Source organism: Bufo bufo, chromosome 2 (assembly GCF_905171765.1).
Source record: "Bufo bufo chromosome 2, aBufBuf1.1, whole genome shotgun sequence".
NCBI classification, from domain to species: Eukaryota; Metazoa; Chordata; class Amphibia; order Anura; family Bufonidae; genus Bufo; species Bufo bufo.
The window spans coordinates 226,252,803-226,277,184 of record NC_053390.1 but is presented as its reverse complement, the minus strand read 5'-3'; the positions used below and the strand labels follow the sequence as shown (position 1 = coordinate 226,277,184).

General features: G+C 47.4%; 1 protein-coding gene across 1 annotated transcript in view; it reads right to left on the bottom strand.

Annotated features, from left to right (window-relative positions):
• GLT1D1 (glycosyltransferase 1 domain containing 1) overlaps positions 1-23,624 on the bottom strand; it is a 142,191-nt gene extending 118,567 nt beyond the window's left edge. The window contains exon 1 of the mRNA XM_040416238.1: positions 23,324-23,624. Coding sequence (XP_040272172.1) covers positions 23,324-23,391 — 68 coding nt within the window. The 5' untranslated portion in view covers positions 23,392-23,624. The remainder of the gene's footprint in view (positions 1-23,323) is intronic.
• Between the last annotated feature and the right edge of the window lie 758 nt (positions 23,625-24,382).

Below are 24,382 nucleotides of genomic sequence, written 5' to 3'. Positions count from 1 at the left end.
GGAGCCGGCAAAAGGAAGGCTGGTAAGGGAACGCTTTGACAAAGAGTCCGCTGCTCAAACCTTAAGTCAGAGTTCACACCTCAAGGTTACCGCGAGAGCCGATAAGCGGGCAACAAGTGTACCCGCGTCCAAGGAAGCCTCACAGAGATACTTCCCCACCTGTGAGATCTGCAGAGCCAAGGACTGGAGCTCAGTTAGTGGGAGGTCCGCTGCCAAGTCTTGGTTTAACCGGAGTGCCCACTCAGAGACCACCTTAGCCACCCAAGCGGAGGCGAAAATGGGCCTACGCGCTGAGCCACTTGCCGTGAAAATGGACTTCGCCCAAGACTCCATACGGCGATGCAAGAGATCCTGAAGGGCTGAGCCATCGACCACCGAAATGGCGGTGTGTTTGGCGAGGCATGCTACCGGAGGGTTCATCTTGGGAGGAGAGGACCATTTAGCCACCCAATCCAACGGAAAAGGGATAAAGCAGATCAAGCCGCTTGGACGTGGTAAAGCGACAATCTGGATGGTCCCACGCCTTGGCAAAGACAACCGAAAAGTCGTCATGCAAGGGGAAGGCTTTGCTTGGAACGGAGAAAAGACACTCCCTGGTGACTCGTGGAGGGGGACTCATCCTGCACCCGGAAAGTGTCACGGACAGCAGAAACTAAGCTGTCCACCATGGAAGCAACCTTCGATGATTGATTCGGATATAGGTCCGGAACAGAGTCACCAATCTCCCCATCGGACAGAAGTTCCCCTGGGAGGAAGGATGCGTCCGAGCGTGACCCATGGGGGGGGGGGGGGGGGGGGTAGATGCTGAGGTGTCAGAGGAGGAATGACGTCGTCCTGCTCTGGGCCGTTTGTGCGAAGGTCTGCCCCAAAGGCGCTCTCCTGAGGAGGGCGCGAACTGCGCAGTTGGAGATTTATCAACCAAACGACCCATGAGAGAGAGGGTTGATTGGGATATTTTAGAGAGGTTCTCCACTGCCCGATTTAAGGCACGGGCTCAGTCCGGTTCCACACGGTCAGGGCGGTCATGCGGCTACGTAGGCTGGGGGGGCAGAACCTGTGTGGGTGCACAGCAGTCCAGCTGGCCGCGAGGGAACTTAATTTAGCATTTAACACATGCAAAATAAGTGGCAGCTGTTGGCATGCGGGGGTCACTTGTGGGCTCGGACATGGCTGCCCACTACTGGTGGAGAGGGAAGGTAACCATCCTACCAGCAAGCCGGGGATCTCAGGCCCTGTGGTCCCTGAAGAATCGCGCTGCAGGGTGAAGCCGAGTCCGCGTCAGTAGCTGCGGCCCTGCTGAGTCTACTGAGCCGAGGCGGGAATCCTAGCTCCGCCCCCTCGCATCACTGTGGGAGGCGCTGAGTTGCGGCCTACACTCCCCTGAAGCCGGGACCTAAATTTGCGTCGCGCGGCCGACCAGGAGGCACTTCCGGTCGGACGGAGAACGGAGGGACCCGGAGCAGTGTGCGGGAGGCACCCGTTGGTGCATACCAGCCGCGGGTGCCAACCACGCGGCCCGGAAAGAATCCAGAGCGGGCCAGAACCTGGAATCCAAGTAAGCCCGAAATGAAGCCGGGGCCTAAAGTAAAGTGTGGCCGGCCGGGAGGTAACGGGGAGGCCGGGAGGGGAGGAAGGAGGGTGTGCAGGAGAATACTCCAATCCCGATTACTCAGCCCATCTTCATCCTCTTCTCTTCATTCACCCCCCCCCCACCCCCCTCCCTCAGAGTGACCAGCAGGGTCACCTTTTCAGCAACTGGCACCCGAAGTGGCAGGAGACTGGAATGGCGGGGGGATGGGGGGGGGGGGGTGGTCTTGTTGGATCCAGGTGACCCTTTGGCTGGCGGGCAGCAGGGAAGCTAGGCTGCCCTGGTCCACCTTTGCTTCTTGAGGGAGGTCGAGTGGTGAGGGTATCCGACACCAGCCTTGCTTTCGGGGTAGACAGAGAGGCTAGGTGACTGTTTCCCCTATCTAAAAAGGGAAAAGGCAAAACAAAAAATACCACAAGGAAGCCGCCCTACAAGCAGGGAGGTCTGCCTCCTGCGACACTAAGCTAAAAACGGATATGCTCTCTCCTGGCTGGAGGGGGTATAGCCGGCAGAGGAGGAGCTAACACTTTTCAGCCTAGAGTCGCCTCCTAGTGGCAGCAACAGCTATACCCACGGTCCTGTGTCCCCCAATGATACGAGCGAGAAAAAAAAAGCACATTATTATTAAAAGATATACATGAACGCAGAAACAATGGCTACATGAAATAAATATGATAAAATACAAGTAACCAGCAGTCACCTATTCCATCCCCCACAGCTCCAATGGTCCCTGGTGGTCTTTGTGTATGCAGCGGTGAAACTGAAATGTACAGGACAAGATCACTGAGGCCAGTGAATGGCTGGAGCAGTCATGTGGATGTATGGCATGTCATCGCTGCAGGGGCGTAGACACAACCGGAGGAGACTATAGGAGCGTCAGCGCTGGAGGGGATCACAGAGGCGAGTGCTGGCTAGCAGTAATATCACTAGACGTGAGCGACATTTTAAAAAAATTCAATTTTATAGCTTTGCCGATCTTCGTCAAGAAAGTCGGTTCGTTACAAATTACTTTGTCACGAATCACTTTTCATTGTATGGGGCAGGCACAATCATGGGGAACGGTGATCGTGCCACCCCCGTCTTTTAACCTCTATGATGCTGCGTTTAATGCTGATCGCGGTATCTGAGACTCACATTTATCTCCTCAGGGGTTAATCCAGTGTTAAAAAAATAAATAAAAATAATATGAAAAAAATTGCAATATCTCTTCGAAAGTTACCAACACAGAAAGTTGCAACAACAACAGGGAGCATTCCCTGTGATGCACAATGTGTTGTCCCTGGTGCTGAACAGAACTTGCTGCACTACAAGAGATTGTGGCAATCAATTTCTGAGAAAATTCAGGTTTTCTCCGATATGCTACATGTCCTCCGTCCCAATGGAAAAATTTGCCCTTAATCCAATAAGACAGACATAGCCTAAAAGATAGGCCCCCTGACCCACTACCTGCTGGGGTATTCAGAAACAAAAGGGAAAATGAAATATCTGAAATAAAAGGTTGTGCGGAAACTTCTGACTCGCGCTGTATATCTGGTGTGAGTGCAATGTGGTTTACACCGGGGGGGGGGACATCGTAAATGTGCCATAATCCAGGTGGAATCTGCCTTTGTGAAAAGAAGCAAGGATCAACACATTTCACAAAAATGGACCACATTTTGCAGAAAACAGCGCAATTGCCATGACTTGTGACTTTTTAAGCCACAAAACTGACATATTTGATTTGGTATATGCCCCCATCAATTTCTAATGGTATAGTACTGCCGAAATGATAAATAAAAAAAATAAAAACGTTTTCTATGAATACCGAGGTTAAACATAATAACCCTTTCTGATGGAAATGTCCCTTTAAATAATACAACAGATGATTTCATTCAAGTAACCGCACTTCTACGAAAAAGAAGGATAAGGGCTCATGCACACGACGGCTGGATATTTAGCGGTTCGTAAATTGCGGAACAGAAGAGCTGGCCCCTAATAGAACAGTACTATCCCTGTCCGTAATGTGGACAATAGCAGGAGATGTTCTATTTTTTTTGTGGAACGTCCATGCGGACATACTGAAACTGAATGCACATGGAGCAATTTCCGGTTTTTTTTGCAGCCCCATTGAAGTGAATAGTTCTGCATACAGGCAAAAAAATAAAGGCACGGAAACGTTCCTGTGCAGGAGCCATTCCATAATTTCTACTCCGAGCAGCAGCAGAGGTACCTCCATATTGAAACAACCAATTTCAGATTCTCATGTCGCCACCCTGCATATCTAGGAGCAGAACCCTGTTATTTACAACAGTCTGTATTCTGCAACCAGCAGACAGACCCAATTTCCATCACTCCTGCCCCCCTGCAGCATAATTAGATCATTATCTTGCTGATAATGTGATCATTAAAAGGTGAACTTCCCCAGAAGTGACCTGAACTGATGGTAGTATAAAGAACACGGAGCAGGACGTGCGCAGTAATGTCATGTCAAGAGGGAGCGACAGAAAGAAGCCACATTAACCATCAGAGCGACAGCTAAATCTGTGGGAAATAGGAATGCCGCACCACGGACATGTCAGAACCCGTCATGGCAGCCCCGCTGAGTGAAGAACAGGGCGGACATTCACACATCCACTCAAAAAAGAAATTGACATGACGCAGCCCTGCTAAAAAATAAAAATTTAATATAGAACATGCCCTATTCTAGTCCGCATTACGGACAGGGATAGGACTGTTCTATTAAGGGCCGGTATCCTTGTTTTGTGGATCTGCAATTTTCGGACTGCAAAAACTACAGTTGACGGCTGTCTGCTTTCCACGTTTTGCGGAACAGAACATCTTTCCGTTTTCTCTGACACACTAGAAAACGGATGCGTCCCCCATTGACTTAAACTTATTTTTGGTCCATGTCCATTGCAGTTTTTTTTGCAGCCCACATGGGGAACCATTCACTTCGACGCAAAAACAGAAATGACTCTGTGCGAGTTCTGTGTCCACATGTCCGTTCTGCAAAAAAAGAGAACATGTTTCTGCAGTATGGACAAGAATAGGACTGTTCAATTATGGGCCGGACGTTCTGTTCCACAAAATATGGACTGCACACGGCCGGTAACCATGCCGAACAACAACAGGTTTACACTGCACGATGTAGCATTCCTTCCCGACAGTCGATGCACCGATCACCTCCACAGTATGAGGATGTGATCGCTATCGCCATCGTTCGTCCTCATACAGAATCATTGTTTCTGGGCAGTAGATCACTGGTTAGAAGACACGATGACTTATGTGCCTGCACGAACGACAGGATCACCAGATGAACGAGCGTTTCGCTTGTTCATCGGCGGCACATTTAGACGGGCAGGTTGTTGGAAACAAACGGTGGTTCCCGATAATTTCCCCAAAAATCGGACAGTCTACATCTACAGCATTATAAACTATTATAACACTGTGCAATCCTATCAGAGGAGCAGAGGTCACTCCGGGGCCTCACACTGACACACGCTACGAGTTTCTCACATTGAACTCGCTCGTGTGTTTCTGGTCTTCTAGGACTGAAATAGCCGAGTAACTATCCATTCTATGACGCTGGTCAGAGGAGCTTTCTAATCCTCACTAGTCAGAAGTCTCCACGACTCCACTATTGCTAGCAATTTATCAGCAAATTGTGAAATTACAACCTAATAGAGTCAGGTGTTTTGCAATTCTGGAGTTACATCAAACGTGCAAGTCCTGACGGAAACCCATAGATTTCACCGTGTAGCACTAGGCTTAAATGTTAAAGGGGTAATCCAGTATCTACAACAGCCCCCCCATGTGCCGGGACCCTCACAGTGAATATACTTAGCCCACTCCCTGCGCCGCTCCTGGTTCCCGCACATTCTCCCTGTACACAGATGAAAACATCCGGTGTCGGGGGGGAGTAGCCAATGGCAGGCAGGGATGGGGACGAGCCTCCATAGCGTCACCCGCGATGCTAGGGAGGCTCGTCCCTGTCTGCCACTGGCTGCTCCCCCATGACACTGGACGTTTTCATCCATGTACAGGGAGAAGCTGCAGCGCGCGGTGTGGGAACCAGGAGTGGGGCAAGTATATTACCTGTGGGGGCTGTTGTAGATACTGGATACCCCTTTAAAGGTGCTGCCAGAGCATGCTGTAATCTTGGCCAAGTCACAAAATACAGCTACAAAAGGGCATCTTAAGAGTTTCCTATTAGTCAACATGTAACACTGGGCCCCCAGGGCTTTTGGCCAATAAAAAAAAAAAAGTAGCTTTAAGGCTACATGCACACGACCGTTGCGCGTTTTGCGGTCCGCAAATTGCGGATCCACAAAACACAGATGGCGTCCGTGTGTGTTCTGCAATTTGCGGAAGAGCACGGACAGCCATTGATATAACTGCCTATTCTTGTCTGTAAAACGGACAAGAATAGGACAGGTTATATTTTTTTTGCGGACCACTGAACGGAGCAACGGATGCGGACAGCACACGGAGTGCTGTCCGCATCTTTTGCGGCCCAATTGAAGTGAATGGGTCTGCATCCAAGCCGCAAAAACTGCGGCTCGGATGTGGACGAAAACAACGGTCGTGTGCATGAGGCCTAAAAAACATAGGGTGAAACCACCCTGTAGGTTACTTTAAGGTGCTGGTATGTCAGCAGTGGTTTTACGGCATTCTTCGGTTTAGAAGCACTGCAAAATTCAGACGGTCTCTTTCTCTCACTGGCTTCCAAAACCTACTGTATTTTTGTCCACCCCTTGTTGGTCACCAGGAAATGCAGTGAAATCTGCAAGCAGCCGATCCTCACAAGACCTCCAAGATTTCTCTCGTGCATCCCCCATACTCTCACCTAACCAGAAAACCCACCTCTTCAGACAAGCCTAATATACTTTACTAATGTATTTTGTATTTTGAATAGAGATATTCCCCCTAAGGCCTCTTTCACACGGGCGTTGCGGTAAAATGTGCGGGTGCGTTGCGGGAACACCCGCGATTTTTCCGAGCGAGTGCAAAACATTGTAATTTTCCCGCAACCCCATTCATTTCTATGGGGCCTGCGTTACGTGAAAAACGCACAAAGAGGAGCATGCTGCGATTTTCACGCAACGCAAAAGTGATGCGTGAAAATCACCGCTCGTGTGCACAGCCCCATAGAAATGAATGGGTCGGTATTCAGTGCGGGTGCAATGCGTTCACCTCCCGCATCGCATCCGCGCGGAATACTCGCTCGTGTGAAAGGGGCCTAAAGCACACCTTTCCCTGTGCGCAGGAGGGCACATTGCTGCACCTGCCCGTGTCCCCCCAGAGGTTTACTAAATGCTGGCATAGCACATTGTCACCCTGTACCCATTTGCTATGCCAGGATTAGCTGAGCGGAGCGGCTCCTGCCTGTGCCTGCTTCGCTAAGAGAGCGGACATGCAGAACTCTTAGCTTAGCGGAGCAGGCGCTATTCTCAGCTAATCCTGGCATAGCACATGGTTACAGGGTGCCCATGTGCTATGCCAGCATTTAGTAAACCTCCAGGGGGCAGAGGCAGGAGCAGCAATGTGCGCTCCAGCCTGTACTCCCTGCGGCCCCTATCTCTAGTAAAGATACATTAATAAAGGATATTACTAAAAAGTATTATTAAGGCATTAGGGACATGTTAAAGATTTATACAAAAGTTTAGTCACTCTTTAAAGTGGCCCTGGAAAAGAAAAAAAAAAAATCTAAAAGTGGCATCATGTGGTAGCAGACCCAGACTGACAGAGGTGTGGAAACACAAGCAGAAGTATGCCAGCAGTACAGCACAAAATACTTCCCTAACACAACCAGATACCACGGTGCAGCATAAAATACTGCCCCAGCACAAGCAACTACAACAGTGCAGCACAAAATACTTCCCCAGCACAACCAAATACCACAGTGCAGCATAAAATACTGCCCTAGCACAAGCAAATACAACAGTGCAGCACAAAATACTGCCCCAGCACAACCAAATACAACAGTGCAGCACAAAATACCGCCCCAGCACAACCAAATACCACAGTGCAGCATAAAATACCGCCCCAGCACAACCAAATACCACAGTGCAGCATAAAATACCGCCCCAGCACAACCAAATACCACAGTGCAGCATAAAATACCGCCCCAGCACAACCAAATAGCACAGTACAGCATAAAATATCGCCGCCCGCATCTATAAGCGCTATCAGAGAACCCCTTTTCAGAGCGTCTCCTGCTCTGGAGGACCTACCAGAACCTTACATTATACAGAAAGGCAGTCAGGGTGGATAAAAATCTATGATTTTTTTTTTATCTAAATCAGATTTTTTTTTTTTATATAAAATGCTTTTTAACCCCTTAAGGACCGGGCTCATTTTCACCTTAAGGACCAGGCCATTTTTTGGAAATCTGACCAGTGTCACTTTAAGTGCTAATAACTTTAAAACGCTTTGACTTATCCAGGCCATTCTGAGATTGTTTTTTCGTCACATATTGTACTTCATGACACTGGTAAAATGAAGTCAAAAAAATTATTTTTTTTGCACAAAAAAATACCTAATTTACCAAAAATTTGGAAAAATTTGCAAATTTCAAAGTTTCAGTTTCTCTACTTCTGTAATACCCCAAAAAATTGTGATGACTTTACATTCCCCATATGTCTACTTCATGCTTGAATTGTTTTGGGAATGATATTTTATTTTTTGGGGATGTTATAAGGCTTAGAAGTTTAGAAGCAAATCTTGAAATTTTTCCGAAATTTACAAAAACTCAATTTTTAGGGACCAGTTCAGGTTTGAAGTCACTTTGCGAGGCTAACATAATAGAAACCACCCAAAAATGACCCCATCTAAGAAACTACACCCCTCAAGGTATTCAAAACTGATTTTGCATACATTGTTAACCCTTTAGGTGTTGCACAAGAGTTATTGGCAAATGGGGAGGAAATTTGAGAATTTGATTTTTTTGTCTAATTTTTCATTTTAACCCATTTTTTCCACTAACAAAGCAAGGGTTAACAGCCAAACAAGACAGTATCTTTATTGCCCTGACTCTGCTGTTTACAGAAACACCCAATATGTGGCCGTAAACTACTGTACGGCCTCACAGCGGGGCGTAGAGTGAAAGGTGCGCTGTTTGGTTTTTGGTAGGCTGATTTTTATGGACTGGTTTATTTACACCATGTCCCATTTGAAGCCCCCTGATGCACCCCTAGAGGAGAAACTCCCTAAAAGTGACCCCATCTAAGAAACTACACCCCTCAAGGTATTCAAAACTGATTTTACATACGTCGTTAACACTTTAGGTGTTGCACAAGAGTTATTGGCAAATGGAGATGAAATTTGAGAATTTCATTTTTTTGCCTAATTTTCAATTTTAACCCATTTTTTTCACTAACAAAGCAAGGGTTAACAGCCAAACATGACTGTATCTTTATTGCCCTGACTCTGCCATTTACAGAAACACCCAATATGTGGCCGTAAACTACTGTACGGTCACACAGCGGGGCGTAGAGTGAAAGGTGCGCCGACTGTTTTTTTGACACCATGTCCCATTTGAAGCCCCCCTGATGCACCCCTAGAGTAGAAACTCCATAAAAGTGACCCCATCTAAGAAACTACACCCCTCAAGGTATTCAAAACTGATTTTACAAACTTTGTTAACCCTTTAGGTGTTGCACAAGATTTAATGGAAAATAGAGACACAATTTCAAAATTTCACATTTTTGGCAGATTTTCCATTTTAATATTTTTTTTCCAGTTACAAAGCAAGGGTTAACAGCCAAACAAAACTCATTATTTATGGCCCTGATTCTGTAGTTTACAGAAACACCCCATATGTGGTCGTAAACCGCTGTACGGGCACACGGCAGGGCGCAGAAGGAAAGGAATGCCATACGGTTTTTGGAAGGCAGGTTTTGCTGGACTGTTTTTTTGACACCATGTCCCATTTGAAGCCCCCCTGATGCACCCCTAGAGTAGAAACTCCAGAAAAGTGACCCCATTTTAGAAACTACGGGATAGGGTGGCAGTATTGTTGGTACTAGTTTAGGGTACATATGATTTTTGGTTGCTCTATATTACACTTTTTGTGCGGCAAGGTAACAAGAATTAGCTTTTTTGGCACCGTTTTTTTTTTTTGTTATTTACAACATTCATCTGACAGGTTAGATCATGTGGTAATTTCATAGAGCAGGTTGTCACGGACGCGGCGATACCTAATATGTATTACATTTTTTTAATTTATGTAAGTTTTACCCAATGATTTCATTTTTAAAACAAAAAAAAGTTTTAGTGTCTCCATAGTCTAAGAGTCATAGTTTTTCAGTTTTTGGGCGATTATCTTAAGTAGGGTCTCATTTTTTGCGGGAGGAGATGACGGTTTGATTGGCACTATTTTGGGGTGCATATGACTTTTTGATCGCTTGCTATTACACTTTTTGTGATGTAAGATGACAAAAAATTGCTTTTTTTACACAGTTTTTTTTTTTTTTTTTTTACGGTGGTCACCTGAGAGGTTAGGTCATGTGATATTTTTATAGAGTCGGTCGATACGGACGCGGCAATACCTAATATGTATACTTTTTTTTTATTTATGTAAGTTTTACACAATGATTTCATTTTTGAAACAAAAAAAATTATGTTTTAGTGTCTCCATAGTCTAAGAGCCATAGTTTTTTCAGTTTTTGGGTGATTATCTTAAGTAGGGTCTCATTTTTTGCGGGATGAGATGACGGTTTGATTGCTACAATTTTGGCGTACATGCGACTTTTTTGATCACTTTTATTACCTTTTTTTGGGAAGTAAGGTGAGCAAAATTTCAATTTCATCATAGTTTTTTATTTTTTATTTTTATGGCGTTCACCGTTCGGGTAAAGTAACATGACCGTTTTATAGATCAGGTCGTTACGGACGCGGCGATACCAAACATGTGTAGGGAATGTTATTTTTTTAATTTTTAATCAGTGATAAATGTGTTTTTGGATTTTTACTTTTTTTTCACTTTTTTTCACTTTTTTTTTTACCCAGATCCACTTGGTTCTTGAAGATCCAGTGGGTCTGATGTCTGTATAATACAGTACAGTACAATATATATTGTTCTGTACTGTATTTTACTTACACTGAACAGATCTATGCTTTCAGCACAGATCTGTTCAGCACCATGGACAGCAGGACGCCTGAGAGGCGTCCTGTTGCCATGGGAACCTTCCCCGTCTGCTCAGAACTTCGCAGACGGGGAAGGGTAAGGATGGGATCTGGCGGGGGGCTGTCTGGGAGCTCTCTCCCTCTCCATCGGGGGGCTGCAAAGGCACAGCAGCCCCCCGATCGGAGAGGGAGGGAGCTCCCTCTTACTGTTAACTTTTTCCATACAGCGGTCCGTACGGACCGCTGTATGGAAAGGGTTAAACGGCTGACATCGCATCACCGATGTCAGCCGTTTATACCAGGGTGTCAGCAATGTGCTGGCACCCTGGTATCCCCACTAGACACCAACGATTATTCAATGGGAGGCGGGCGGGGGATCGCGATCCCGCCTGCCGCACCGCCCGCCTCCCGCACCGCCCCCACCGCCCGCAACACCCCCCCTGCACCTCCCACCGGGCTAAAATCATTCAGAGGTGCAGGGGGGGGTGATAAAAATATATTTTCGGCACACTAAAGTTTCTGATCGCCGCGGTCAGGGACCGCAGCGATCAGAAACAGCAGAAAGCGCAACAAACCGCAGGTCTGAATTGACCTGCGGTTTGTTGCGATCGCGGACATGGGGGGGTCACGGGACCCCCCCGCGCATTTAGCCGAGGTGCCTGCTCAATGATTTGAGCAGGCACCTTGTTCCGATCACAGCCGGCCGGGCGGCAGTGATCGGAACAACACATGACGTACCGGTACGTCATGTGTCCTTAAGGACTCGGGAAACATGCCGTACCCATACGTCATGTGTCCTTAAGGGGTTAAAGGGAAATATATTACCATCATGAAATAAAGATTAGTTTTTTTAATTATGTGGAATAAGGCTGTACGTGGACTCCCATATTGTTGAATGGATTAGGCAGACGGACAGACAACAGAGGGTTGTAGTCAATGGAGTATATTCAGACCATGGTCTTGTTACCAGTGGGGTACCTCAGGGATCTGTTCTGGGACCCATATTGTTTAATATCTTTATCAGCGAAATTGCAGAAGGCCTCGATGGTAAGGTTTGTCTTTTGCTGATGACACAAAGATTTTTACCAGAGTTGATGTTCCTGGAGGGATACACCAAATGGAAAAGGACTTAGGAAAACTAGAGGAATGGTCAAAAATATGGCAACTAAAATTTAATGTTGATAGGGGGGGGCGGAGCCTGCACCGGAGCTGAATGGTTGTGTGAGGTGCAGCTCTCCTGCTAGCAGATCCCTCATAGCCCATTATCATTAGCGATCTGGAAGTTAAAATGGTCAAGATCGGCAACCAAAAGACCACTGATCAGACTGGTCAAAGCAAATCGCAGAGCCAAGCCGGGGAAATTGAGAAATTCATCAGGAAAGTGGCGGCAACATCGGTGAGCAAGGAAGCCAAGATGGCGCCCGGGACACCTCGCTCCAGCCACAAACAGGCGGCAGCTGCAAGCGCCGAAAAGGTAGGAGAGGATTCTGATGACTCAGAACGGCTGCCCATCTCCAGGTCTTTCCTTAAAGAAGCCCTGGCAGACGCCCTGGGGCCACTTTAGGGTTGGACGATATCAAAAATATTCCCACGATAACGATATTAAGAAATTTATCGCGATAACGATATATATCGCGATAAATGCCCATTTAGAAGAAAAAAACACTTGGGGCCACAAGGAGACATTATACTGTATGGGGGCAGCCACAAGGAGACGTTACACTGTATCGGGGGCAACAAGAAGACGTTACACTGTATGGGGGGGGGGGGGGCACAAGGAGACGTTACACTGTATGGGGGCAGCCGGGCAGCCACAAGGAGACGTTACACTGTATGGGGGCAGCCACAAGGAGACGTTACACTGTATGGGGGCAGCCACAAGGAGACGTTACACTGTATGGGGGCAGCCACAAGGAGACGTTACACTGTATGGGGGCAGCCACAAGGAGACGTTACACTGTATGGGGGCAGCCACAAGGAGACGTTACACTGTATGGGGGCAGCCACAAGGAGACGTTACACTGTATGGGGGCAGCCGGGCAGCCACAAGGAGACGTTACACTGTATGGGGGCAGCCACAAGGAGACGTTACACTGTATGGGGGCAGCCACAAGGAGACGTTACACTGTATGGGGGCAGCCACAAGGAGACGTTACACTGTATGGGGGCAGCCACAAGGAGACGTTACACTGTATGGGGGCAGCCACAAGGAGACGTTACACTGTATGGGGGCAGCCACAAGGAGACGTTACACTGTATGGGGGCAGCCACAAGGAGACGTTACACTGTATGGGGGCAGCCACAAGGAGACGTTACACTGTATGGGGGCAGCCACAAGGAGACGTTACACTGTATGGGGGCAGCCACAAGGAGACGTTATACTGTATGGGGGCAGCCACAAGGAGACGTTATACTGTATGGGGGCAGCCACAAGGAGACGTTACACTGTATGGGGGCAGCCACAAGGAGACGTTACACTGTATGGGGGCAGCCACAAGGAGACGTTACACTGTATGGGGGCAGACGGGCAGTTCCCCAGCCTCTGATCAGCCCCCCCAGCCTCTCCCTCTTATCAGCCCCCTCTGGTAACCCCCCCCCCCCCCCAGTATTAATCATTGGTGGCAGTGGCCACAGGGTCCCCCTCCCCATCAATGGTGTCAGTGCCCCTTCCCCCCAGTATTAATCATTGCTGGCAGTCGCCACCGGGTCTCCCCCCCCCCCCCCCATCATTGGTGGCAGTGGGCAGTGCGCACCCCCCCCCCCAGTATTAATCATTGGTGGCAGTGGCCACAGGGTCCCCCTCCCATCATTGGTGGCAGTGGGCCCCCCCTCGTTCCCCAGTATTAATCATTGGAAGCCACAGGGTCTTCCCCCCCGATCATCGGTGGCAGTCGGCCCCCCCTCGTTCCCCAGTATTAATCATTGGAAGCCACAGGGTCTTCCCCCCCGATCATCGGTGGCAGTCGGCCCCCCCTCCTCCCTCCTCAGTATTAATCATTGGAGGCCACAGGGTCGTCCCCCCATCATTGGTGGCAGTGGGCCCCCCCTCCTCCCTCCCTCCCCAGTATTAATCATTGGAGGCCACAGGGTCTTCCCCCCCATCATTGGTGGCAGTGGGCCCCCCCTCCTCCCTCCCTCCCCAGTATTAATCATTGGAGGCCACAGGGTCGTCGTCCTCCTCCTCCCCCCATCATTGGTGGCAGTTTTCAGTTCCGATCGGAGTCCCAGCAGTGTAATGCTGGGGCTCCGATCGGTTACCATGGTAGCCAGGACGCTACTGGAGCCCTGGCTGCCATGGTATGTTAGTGAGCAGCATTATACTCACGTGCGTCGTGGCCGCCGGGCGCTCCTTCTTCTGTCTGTGCGGCGCATTGCTAAGGCTTATAGCATTAGCAATGCGCCGCACAGACCTATGAGAAGAAGGAGCTCCCGGCGGCCACGACGCACGTGAGTATAATGCTGCTCACTAACATACCATGGCAGCCAGGGCTCCAGTAGCGTCCTGGCTACCATGGTAACCGATCGGAGCCCCAGCATTACACTGCTGGGACTCCGATCGGAACTGAAAACTGCCACCAATGATGGGGGGAGGAGGAGGACGACGACCCTGTGGCCTCCAATGATTAATACTGGGGAGGGAGGGAGGAGGGGGGCACTGCCCACATTCCCGGCACCCGACCTCTGAGAGGACGCTGTGATCACCTGAGGGGTTAATTGCGTGGATCACAGCGTCCTATCAGAGGTCGGGTGCAGGAAATGCGAGTCACAGAATTTCTTCCCTCCCCCACGCCGGCCGAACTGCTGAGAGAGACACCGCAAGCGGCCAGCAGGTATCGGGGGCATTTGCACGAGTAGAAGTACTCTGCAAATGTCCCGTATCGGTTCATGCTGGGGCGGGCGGCCGCAGATTTAGAAGCGGTCAGCGCACATGACCGCTTCTATGACGTCACGAAATACCGCGGTATTTACGAAACGGCGATATCGCCATATCGCCGTTTTTTTAATACCGCGGTATATCGTGATACCGGTATATCGCTCAACCCTAGGCCACTTAGCCTTGATCTCTCCTCTATCAAGGAGGACATACGCCACATAGGCCGCAGGGTGGAAGCTCTGGAAGACACCCAGGCCATAATCCTGCAGCACCAGAGCGAAACGGCCTCCAGCCTGTCCCTTGCCCAGAGCCACATGAACGCTCTTTACACAGCTATGGAGGATCAGGAGAATAGGGGCAGACGGAATAATCTCCGCTTTAGAGGCATTCCGGAGTCTGTTTCTACACTGGATATCTCAGAGGCAGTTATACAGATCTGCCTCAAGCTTCTGGGCCCTGATTCCGTGCACGAGGTCTTGATAGAGCGAGCACATAGAGCACTTCGCCCCAAGCCACAAGCAAATGAGCCCCCCAGAGATGTGATCTGCAGATTCCTGCACTTTCCGGTGAAAGAAGCAATCCTGGCTGGATCTAGGAACACAGATTCTGTGGAATGGGAGGGTAACTCTATCACCATCTATCAGGACTTAGCCCAAACTACCCTGAAGAAGCGAAAAATGCTGAAGCCACTCACCGACCTGCTACGTCGTCGTAAGACCCTATACAGATGGACATTTCCATTTGGACTGTCTTTTCTCCAAGATGGTCGCCGCATCAACATTGCTTCCTTCAGTGATCTAAATAGAGCCTATGATCTCCTTCAAATATCGCCGCTCCCTATAGAAAACTGGGACATGGTCCAAAATCTGACCGCATTACCAAACCTGCCTACGCCAATTCCATGGGAACCTCTCCTAACTCCTAAATCTCAAAGGTCCAGAAGGGGAAATGTTCCCACTACCCCTAAGCGTTTGTCTCTAACATAAGTATTATTCTCCCAACCCCCCTTATCCTTTTGTTTTACTCTCTTTTGCATATAACTATGAAAGCAGAGGACTCAATGCATAGACTTTTGTTTTGTTTTGTTTTTTTTTTTGCTACCACTATGTTTGAATGCTCCATACAATTTAGCTTACTACACTGGGTGGCGAATGGGATGCTCATTCTAACACTGCCCATGTCCGTGCCTTTTCCCACTCAGTGTAGGAGAAAGATACAGTAGGGAACCCCATCCCATCTGTTTGATGATTTCCACAGATTTATATATGAGTGGTGATCTTTGACTCATTTATGCCAGTACATATAAGGTGTCCTCTTCCTCTTCCTTCGCCATTTACTTCCCTGGAGTTAACATCTGCCATCAAATCTACCCCCAAAGGAAAGAGCCCTGGCCCTGATGGCCTTCCGATATCATACTATTCTGCCTTTGGAGACCTATTAATCCCCTTTATGCTCCCCATATGTAATGGTGCTTTAGCCGGCCAACCTCTTTCCTCAGACATGACGAAAGCTACTATTACAATAATCCCTAAAGAGGGTAAAGATCCCACATCCTGCTCCAATTACCGCCCCATATCCTTACTCAACGTCGATCTCAAGCTTATAGCTAAAATGCTTGCCACAAGATTGCAAAGCCTCCTCCCTCTCTTGATAGATCCTGATCAAGTGGGGTTTGTTAGGGGTCGGGAGGGGAGAGACAACACCACTAAAGTACTGAATGCCTTATTCTATGCCTCACATAAAGCTATCCCCCTGGTCATGATTGGCACGGATGCTGAAAAAGCATTTGATAGAATCGATTGGACATACATTAAACTGATCCTCTCGAAATTTCAGTTGCCTTTACAATACACAAATGCAGTGTTTTCTATGTATACAAATTCTTCAGCATCCGTGTCGGTCAATGGACTCTTATCCTCTCACTTTACAATAAGAAATGGTACAAGGCAAGGCTGCCCACTATCCCCCCTCATATTTGTCCTGGTTATGGAATCTCTCCTACAAATTCTTAGACAAGGAGATCAAAGGCTTGAAGGTTGGTTGTCAAGAATTTAAATTAGCGGCCTTCGCAGATGACTTATTGATCCTAACCACTAACCCCCATATATCTATGCCCAGAATTTTGACAAAGCTCTCCCTATTCGGCTCACTATCTAACTTTAAAGTAAATCCCTTGAAATCTCAAATTCTTCACATAGGTCTTTCCCCCCTGAGTCTTTCATCCTTACGAGCAAACTCCCCCTTCAATTGGCAGACCCAATTATTAACATATTTAGGTCTTAAGATTTCTCCCAAATTGTCTGAACTATTTAATTTGAATTATAAACCTCTTCTAACATCTATCCAAGCCCAAATAGACTCAATTGGATACCCATACCTTTCTTGGTTTGGTAGAAAAAATATCCTAATGTCCCTAATTATACCCAGACTTACTTACTTAATGCAGGTACTCCCTATTGAAATCCCTAAGTCCTTCTTTGTCTCTCTTAATAAGCTCATTCGAAAATTTATTTGGAATGGTAAAAATTCCCGCATCTCATTTCTCACACTTACAAGGCCCAAAGCTAAAGGAGGTATCGGTCTCCCAGACCCGGAGGCTTATATGAAAGCCATACAACTCTCTCGAGTGGTTGATTGGATCAGAAATCCTCCCCATAAATCTTGGCCCATAATAGAAAATGCTTTCCTGTCCTCTCCCATCAGAGCCCTCCTACTGGCCGATAAACTACCTTCCTCACTTAGTACCATCCCAAACCCTCTCATTCGCAACACATTGAAAGTTTGGAAGGGTCTCTCACTTTGCTCCAAGAGTTTAAACCTGCCCTCCCCTCTTCTTCAGATAAGAGATCTTATTAATCTGGCTCCGAAAGACTTGAGAGATAGCTGTCCCCTGACTTTAAGATCTCTTGAAAATCCCATCTCCCAACTTCTAGACCCAAATGGGTGTATACTCTCTGACCCAGAAATCTGTAAAGTGCTCAACACACAGATCCATAACTTGGTCCTCTTGCGCTTCATCAGAACTGAATCTCTTCTCCTAGCAAAAAAGACCATCCCTTCCAACACTATTCACTGGTTTGAAGAATTAATAAGCTGTAAGAAATATCCTTCTAAAACCATCTCCACAATATATAAAAATTTGATTACCCCCCCCCCCACAACACTTAAACCTGCAGTGATTGGTTTGTGGGAGAGAGATCTCCAGCGAACCTTGACTCCTCTAGAAATTACTAAGGCCTTAATTACCCCTCATAAGATCTCCAGATGCATTCGTATCCAGGAGAATAGTTACAAGGTCCTTATGAGATGGTACAGAACCCCAGATATAACATGCCTTTATATACCCAATGCTACTGATGTTTGTTGGCGCTGCTCCAAAACCAAAGGCACGTTCTTTCACACCTGGTGGACATGTGAGCTAATTAATCCGTGGTGGCATAGCATAATCAATCTAAGCAACCAGATATGTCAGACTTCCTCCCCCTGCACACCAGATTTAGCATTGTTATCCTTGGGTATGAAAGGGGTTAATTCATCTAAGTCCTCGCTTTTCTCACTTTTGATAGCCGCTGCTAGACTCTTATTACCGACCCACTGGTTGTCTGCTGAAGTCCCTAATTTGGAGCACTGGATAAATAGAGTAGATCAAATCTACAGAATGGAGGAGATCTCTCATTGGGAATCTCACACTAGACACACCTTTCTCCGGATTTGGTCCCCTTGGAGAGGCTATAGGAACTTCTCTTAGACACCTCCCCCCATCTCAATGTTTAGGGGCCAGTACCTAAATTCTACTTTAATGTCTCTCACACATACACCATGTCAGTCCTATATCAGTCTTATGTCAGTCTTACCTTAGTCTTAATTTAGTCAGATTCTAGCACTATCTTAATACCCTGTCACAAAGTTACACTAACTTATTGTTAGAGTTATGGTTCTTTTTTATTTGACACTTGCCTTTATGTGACCATACAAGCCTCTCTTTACATTTACAACTGCAAAATGTGTACATGACTGTTAGCCATGAATACTGTATATGCATATCATTACATGCTAGATAACAGTCAATGCTCTTTATTATGACTTCGAATGTAAAAATTTGAAAAAACAATAAAAATTGTCAATAAAAAAAAAAAATTAATGTTGATAAGTGCAAGATAATGCACCTGGGGCGTAAAAACCCAAGAGCAGAATATAAAATCAGTGAAACAGTCCTAACCTCAGTATCTGAGGAAATGGATTTAGGGGTCATTATTTCAGAAGACTTAAAGGTAGGCAGACAATGTCATAGAGCAGCAGGAAATGCTAGCAGAATGCTTGGGTGTATAGGGAGAGGCATTACCAGTAGAAAGAGGGAGGTGCTCATGCCGCTCGACAGAGCACTAGTGAGACCTCATCTGGAGTATTGTGCGCAGTACTGGAGACCATATCTCCAGAAGGATATTGATACTTTGGAGAGAGTTCAGAGAAGAGCTACTAAACTGGTACATGGATTGCAGGACAAAACTTACCAGGAAAGATTAAGGGCTCTTTCACACTGGCGTTGTCCGGATCCGTCGTGTACTCCATTTGCCGGAAGTGCCCACCGGATCCGTAACACCGCAAGTGAACTGAAAGCATTTGTAGACTGATCCGTCTTCAAAATGCGTTCAGTGTTACTATGGCAGCCAGGACGCTAAAGTCCTGGCTGCCATAGTAGTAGTGGGGAGCGGGGGAGCAGTATACTTACCGTCCGTGCGGCTCCCGGGGCGCTCCAGAATTACGTCAGAGCGCCCCATGCGCATGGATGACGTGATCCATGCGATCACGTCATCCATGCGCGTGAGGCGCTCTGACGTCACTCTGAAGTGCCCCGGGAGCCGCACGGACGGTAAGTATACTGCTTCCCGCTCCCCACTACACTTTACCATGGCAAACAGGACTTTAGCGTCCTGGCAGCCATGGTAACCATTCAGAAAAAGCTAAACGTCGGATCCGGTAATGCGCCGAAATGACGTTTAGCTTAAGGCAGGATCCGGATTAATGCCTTTCAATGGGCATTAATTCCGGATCCAGCCTTGCGGCAAGTGTTCAGGGTTTTTGGCCGGAGCAAAACGCGCAGCATGCTGCAGTATTTTCTCCGGCCAAAAAACGTTCCGGTCCTGAACTGAAGACATCCTGATGCATCCTGAACGGATTTCTCTCCATTCAGAATGCATTGGGATAATCCTGATCAGGATTCTTCCGGCATAGAGCCCCGACGACAGAACTCTATGCCAGAACACAACAACGCAAGTGTGAAAGAGCCCTAAAGGACCTTAACATGTATAGCTTGGAAGAAAGACGAGACAGAGGGGATATGATAGAAACTTTTAAATACATAAAGGGAATTAACAAGGTAAAAGAGGAGAGAATATTTAAAAGAAGAAAAACTGCTACAAGAGGACATAGTTTTAAATTAGAGGGGCAAAGGTTTAAAAGTAATATAAGGAAGTATTAATTTACTGAGAGAGTAGTGGATGCATGGAATAGCCTTCCTGCAGAAGTGGTAGCTGCAAATACAGTGAGGGAGTTTAAGCATGCATGGGATAGGCATAAGGCCATCCTTCATACAAGGTAGGGGCAGGGGCTATCCATAGTACTCAGTATATTGGGCAGACTAGATGGGCTGAATGGTTCTTATCTGCCGACACATTCTATGTTTCTATATGTGTAATTTTTTGGGTAAATAAATTCCATTAATCCATTCACAATGTCATGCTCTTCCAGAGGTTTTTGTAATATTATTGGGCAGTTTCTCTGCCTAAGAGATATTATCACAGAAGCTTGGTTTACTTTTGCAGTTCTCAAAAGTGAATTTGACTCAGCAGAGATCACATGCCTCCTCTTCACAGCAAAAATGTTATAACATGAACAGAGTTGAGAAAAAAAGACCTTAATCCTAACTTCTACAAACCTATGAATGCAGAATCAACCTAATCAAACTAATATGAAAAGTTGTTATTCTAAAAATCTTCATCTAAGAGCATATTATAAGTTATACCAGCAAGAATTAGTCTTTATGTAGAAAACTATGATTTAAATCAAGCCTTACTGACTAGTGATTTAAATTGTGATTTAAATCAAATCCACCCTGCAGGCAATGCTACATTTCAGCAGGGGACCAGTCTGTCCTTGAGTACACATTGTAAGACAGGGACGACTACTGCTCAGGGTCACGTGCAGTGAGTGAAAGGGGAAGTTACTGGCTCCATAACATAGCTGACGTGGATCACCAAACCAGTTACACAAACTGTCAAAGAGTTAAAGGGCTTCTGTCACCCCACTAAACTTTTTTTTTTTTTGGGTTCTTATAATCCCTATACTGCGATATATCTATTCATTATGTTATTAATCATTTTCGTTCTGTAGATAAGGCAAAAAACGTACTTTTATAATATGCTAATTACCTGTCTACCAGCAAGTAGGGCGTCTACTTGCTGGTAGCAGCCGCAAAAAACCGCCCCCTCCTCTTGTTGATTGACAGGGCCAGCCGTGATCTCCTCCTCCGGTGGCCCTGTCTGCATTTCAAAAATCGCGCGCCTGTCTTGATTCGGCGCAGGCGCTCTGAGAGAAGGAGGCTCGCGTCCTCAGCACTCCCTCAGTGCGCCTGCGCCGATGACGTCACCGAAAGAAAAGACGTCATCGGCGCAGGCGCACTGAGGGAGTGCTGAGGACGCGAGCCTCCTTCTCTCAGAGCGCCTGCGCCGAATCAAGACAGGCGCGCGATTTTTGAAATGCAGACAGGGCCAGCCGGAGGAGGAGATCGCGGCTGGCCCTGTCAATCAAGAGGAGGGGGCGGTTTTTTGCGGCTGCTACCAGCAAGTAGACGCCCTACTTGCTGGTAGACAGGTAATTAGCATATTATAAAAGTACGTTTTTTGCCTTATCTACAGAACGAAAATGATTAATAACATAATGTATAGATATATCGCAGTATAGGGATTATAAGTACCCCCAAAAAAATAAATGAGTTTAGTGGGGTGACAGAAGCCCTTTAAGCAAATAATTACATGACAGAAGAAACGCCATCGTATAGGACACCACAACCCAATATTTCTGACAAACATGAATGTGGAGGTAAAGGTTGAAGACCTCCACCCTACACAGTGGGGCACATTTACTAAGCCAGTCTTAGTTCCCCCCGTAGTAGACGGCTAATATATGACGAGGCACGTGTCAGAATAGTGGTTTACCAGAACAGTGGTCTCCAACCTGTAGCTCTTAAAGGGGTATTCCAGGTGTTTGAAGTTGTCTGTGGATAGGGGATACCTTTTAGATTGGTGGGCATCTTACCGCTGGGAGCCCCCATCGATCATGAAAACAGGGGCCCCGTACCCCTGCAATAAGCACAGTGGCCTGTCGTCAATGCATGCGGCTGCTTCATTCATTTCTATGGGAGTTCCAGAGATAGCCGAGTACAGCGCTCACCCATCTCTGGAATTCCCATAGAAATGAATGGAGCGGCTGCGCCGTTCATTTCAGGAGGGCTGCAGGACGTACAGAGCCCCCATTCTCAGAATACCCCTTTAAGCTACTGTAAAACGACACCTCCCAGCATGCCCCAATAGCCTGCACCTGTTAGGCCTTGCTAAGAGGTGAAGAACATCACATCCTAATGAGACATCTGGAGGACACCTCGGCACTAGCGGGGCCTTCATCCAATGGCTTGTTTAGGAGACAATTTAACCGTGTAGAATCCACGTGTTACATACAGATGTGCTGTGGATGGGCGGCGGATTTCACCCCATGCATTACAAAGGGGTGGTCATAAGAAGTTCTTACTCTCACCGATCAGCTAAAGGGAGCCTGGTACTCCAGAGTGCATAGGCCACCTGCGCACATTGCGGAATAGGTGCCGTTCTTTTTCCCCACAAGGATTCCTGTGCAGAAAACCCCCGGCATAGTACAGAACTCATGTGCACTTTGCGTGCGGAAATTGAGCTGAGTTACGTATTTCCAAATCTGCAACATGTCAATGAGGTTTGCATTGGAAAAATCCGCATGTATGGCCTCTGACACCTCGGAGAATAAAACGCACCCACTTACTTTAAGGTCTTTCTGTGGACTGTGGGTCCGGCTGACACTGTGGAAGCACGCCCTATTTGTCTGCGATTATAACTAGTGTTGAGCGAACTTGTGTTTTAAGTTCGGCGTCTAAAGTTCGGGTTATCAAAGTATCCCGTTATGGATTCCGCTACCACGGACCATAACGGAATTTAGAATCCATAACGGGATACTTCGATAACCCGAACTTTAGACGCCGAACTTAAAACACAAATTCGCTCAACACTAATCATAATCTATGGGTCCTCGAAAACCTATGGCGCAACATGGATGTCATCGGTGTTCCGTCAGTCATTTTCAGGGGCCATTGGTAGGAGATGCTTTTTTTTTAGCACAGCAAAAAAAATAAAAACGGGCACACAGATCCTTCACGGACATCTCCCCTGACGTAAGAGGCCTGTCCATTCAGACGAACGGAAGTGCCCCCCTCGCTGCAGACCGCACATTGTGGTTGGTAATGCACAGGATCCAGCCGTGTCCATCTTTGGACCCACCGACTTGAATGGGTCCGCGACGTGCGAAGGCGCTTCCGATCCATGGGTCCACCATGGCCGGTGTGTGGGCTGTAATACGGGCAGAGCCTTACAGTGGTCTGAATGGACCCTAGTCAGGTGTATACATGGCGGTAATATGTGATGCCCAGGATGCAGGCTCCCTCATCTGTCACTCACCTGATCCTGTCGGCGGTGGTGGAGTTTCCAGTGTTTGCTCTCATACAGGCCAGAAAGAGGACCCTCATGGCTGACAGCTCCCACCCCCCGGGTCCCTCTGCCTCCCTCCGCCACGTCCCTGCTGCTGCCGGACACCCGGATCTGTAGCCCGTACATGCCCCACACCCAGGGGTGCGGCGGACACGGCGGTCACCAGCTGCCTGAACACACGTTATCCAGAGAGATGTACACAGTCCGTCACTGAAATGTGCGCCCCCAGAAACAGCGCCGTGCCGCTGACGTTCCTACCTGTGCGTCCACATCCCGAGCCCCCGTCCTGCTGGCAGGTGGCATTAGGCAGGTGCCCAGGAACAAGTCATAGGCCCACAGTCATGTAAATCACAGGTTGTGCCACAGTATATTGGGTCATCCGCTTTTTTTTTTTTCTTCCTGTGGCATGCACACGGCTAGGATCCGTATTTTACGGTACCAGGGCTTGCGGACCACAAAACGGAAGGCCTCATTCAGGGCTAGTTCACAGGAACGTTTTTTTTGCGAGTGTACGGGCCGTTTTTTTGTGTTCCGTATACGGAACCATTCATTTCAATGGTTTCGCATAAAAAAAACGGAATGTACTCGATATGCATTCCGTTTCCGTATTTCCGTTCTGTTGAAAGATAGAACATGTCCTATTATTGCCCGCAAATCACGTTCCGTGGCTCTATTCAAGTCAATGGGTCCGCAAAAAAAAACGGAACACATACGGAAATGCATCCGTATGTCTTCCGTATCCGTTCTGTTTTTGCTGAACCATCTATTGAAAATGTTATGCCCAGCCCAATTTTTTCTATCTAATTACTGTATATGCCATACGGAGAAACGGAACAACGGATCCGTGAAAAACGGACTGCAAAACACTGAAAAAGCCATACGTTCGTGTGAACTAGGCCTCAGGGCTGATGCTCATGGCTTTTTCGGTGTTTTGCTGGCCGTTTTTAACCGATCCGTTTTTTTGTTTCAGTAGTGTTTCCAATTCCGTTCTGTTTTTCCGTATGAAGGATACAGTAATTACATAGAAAA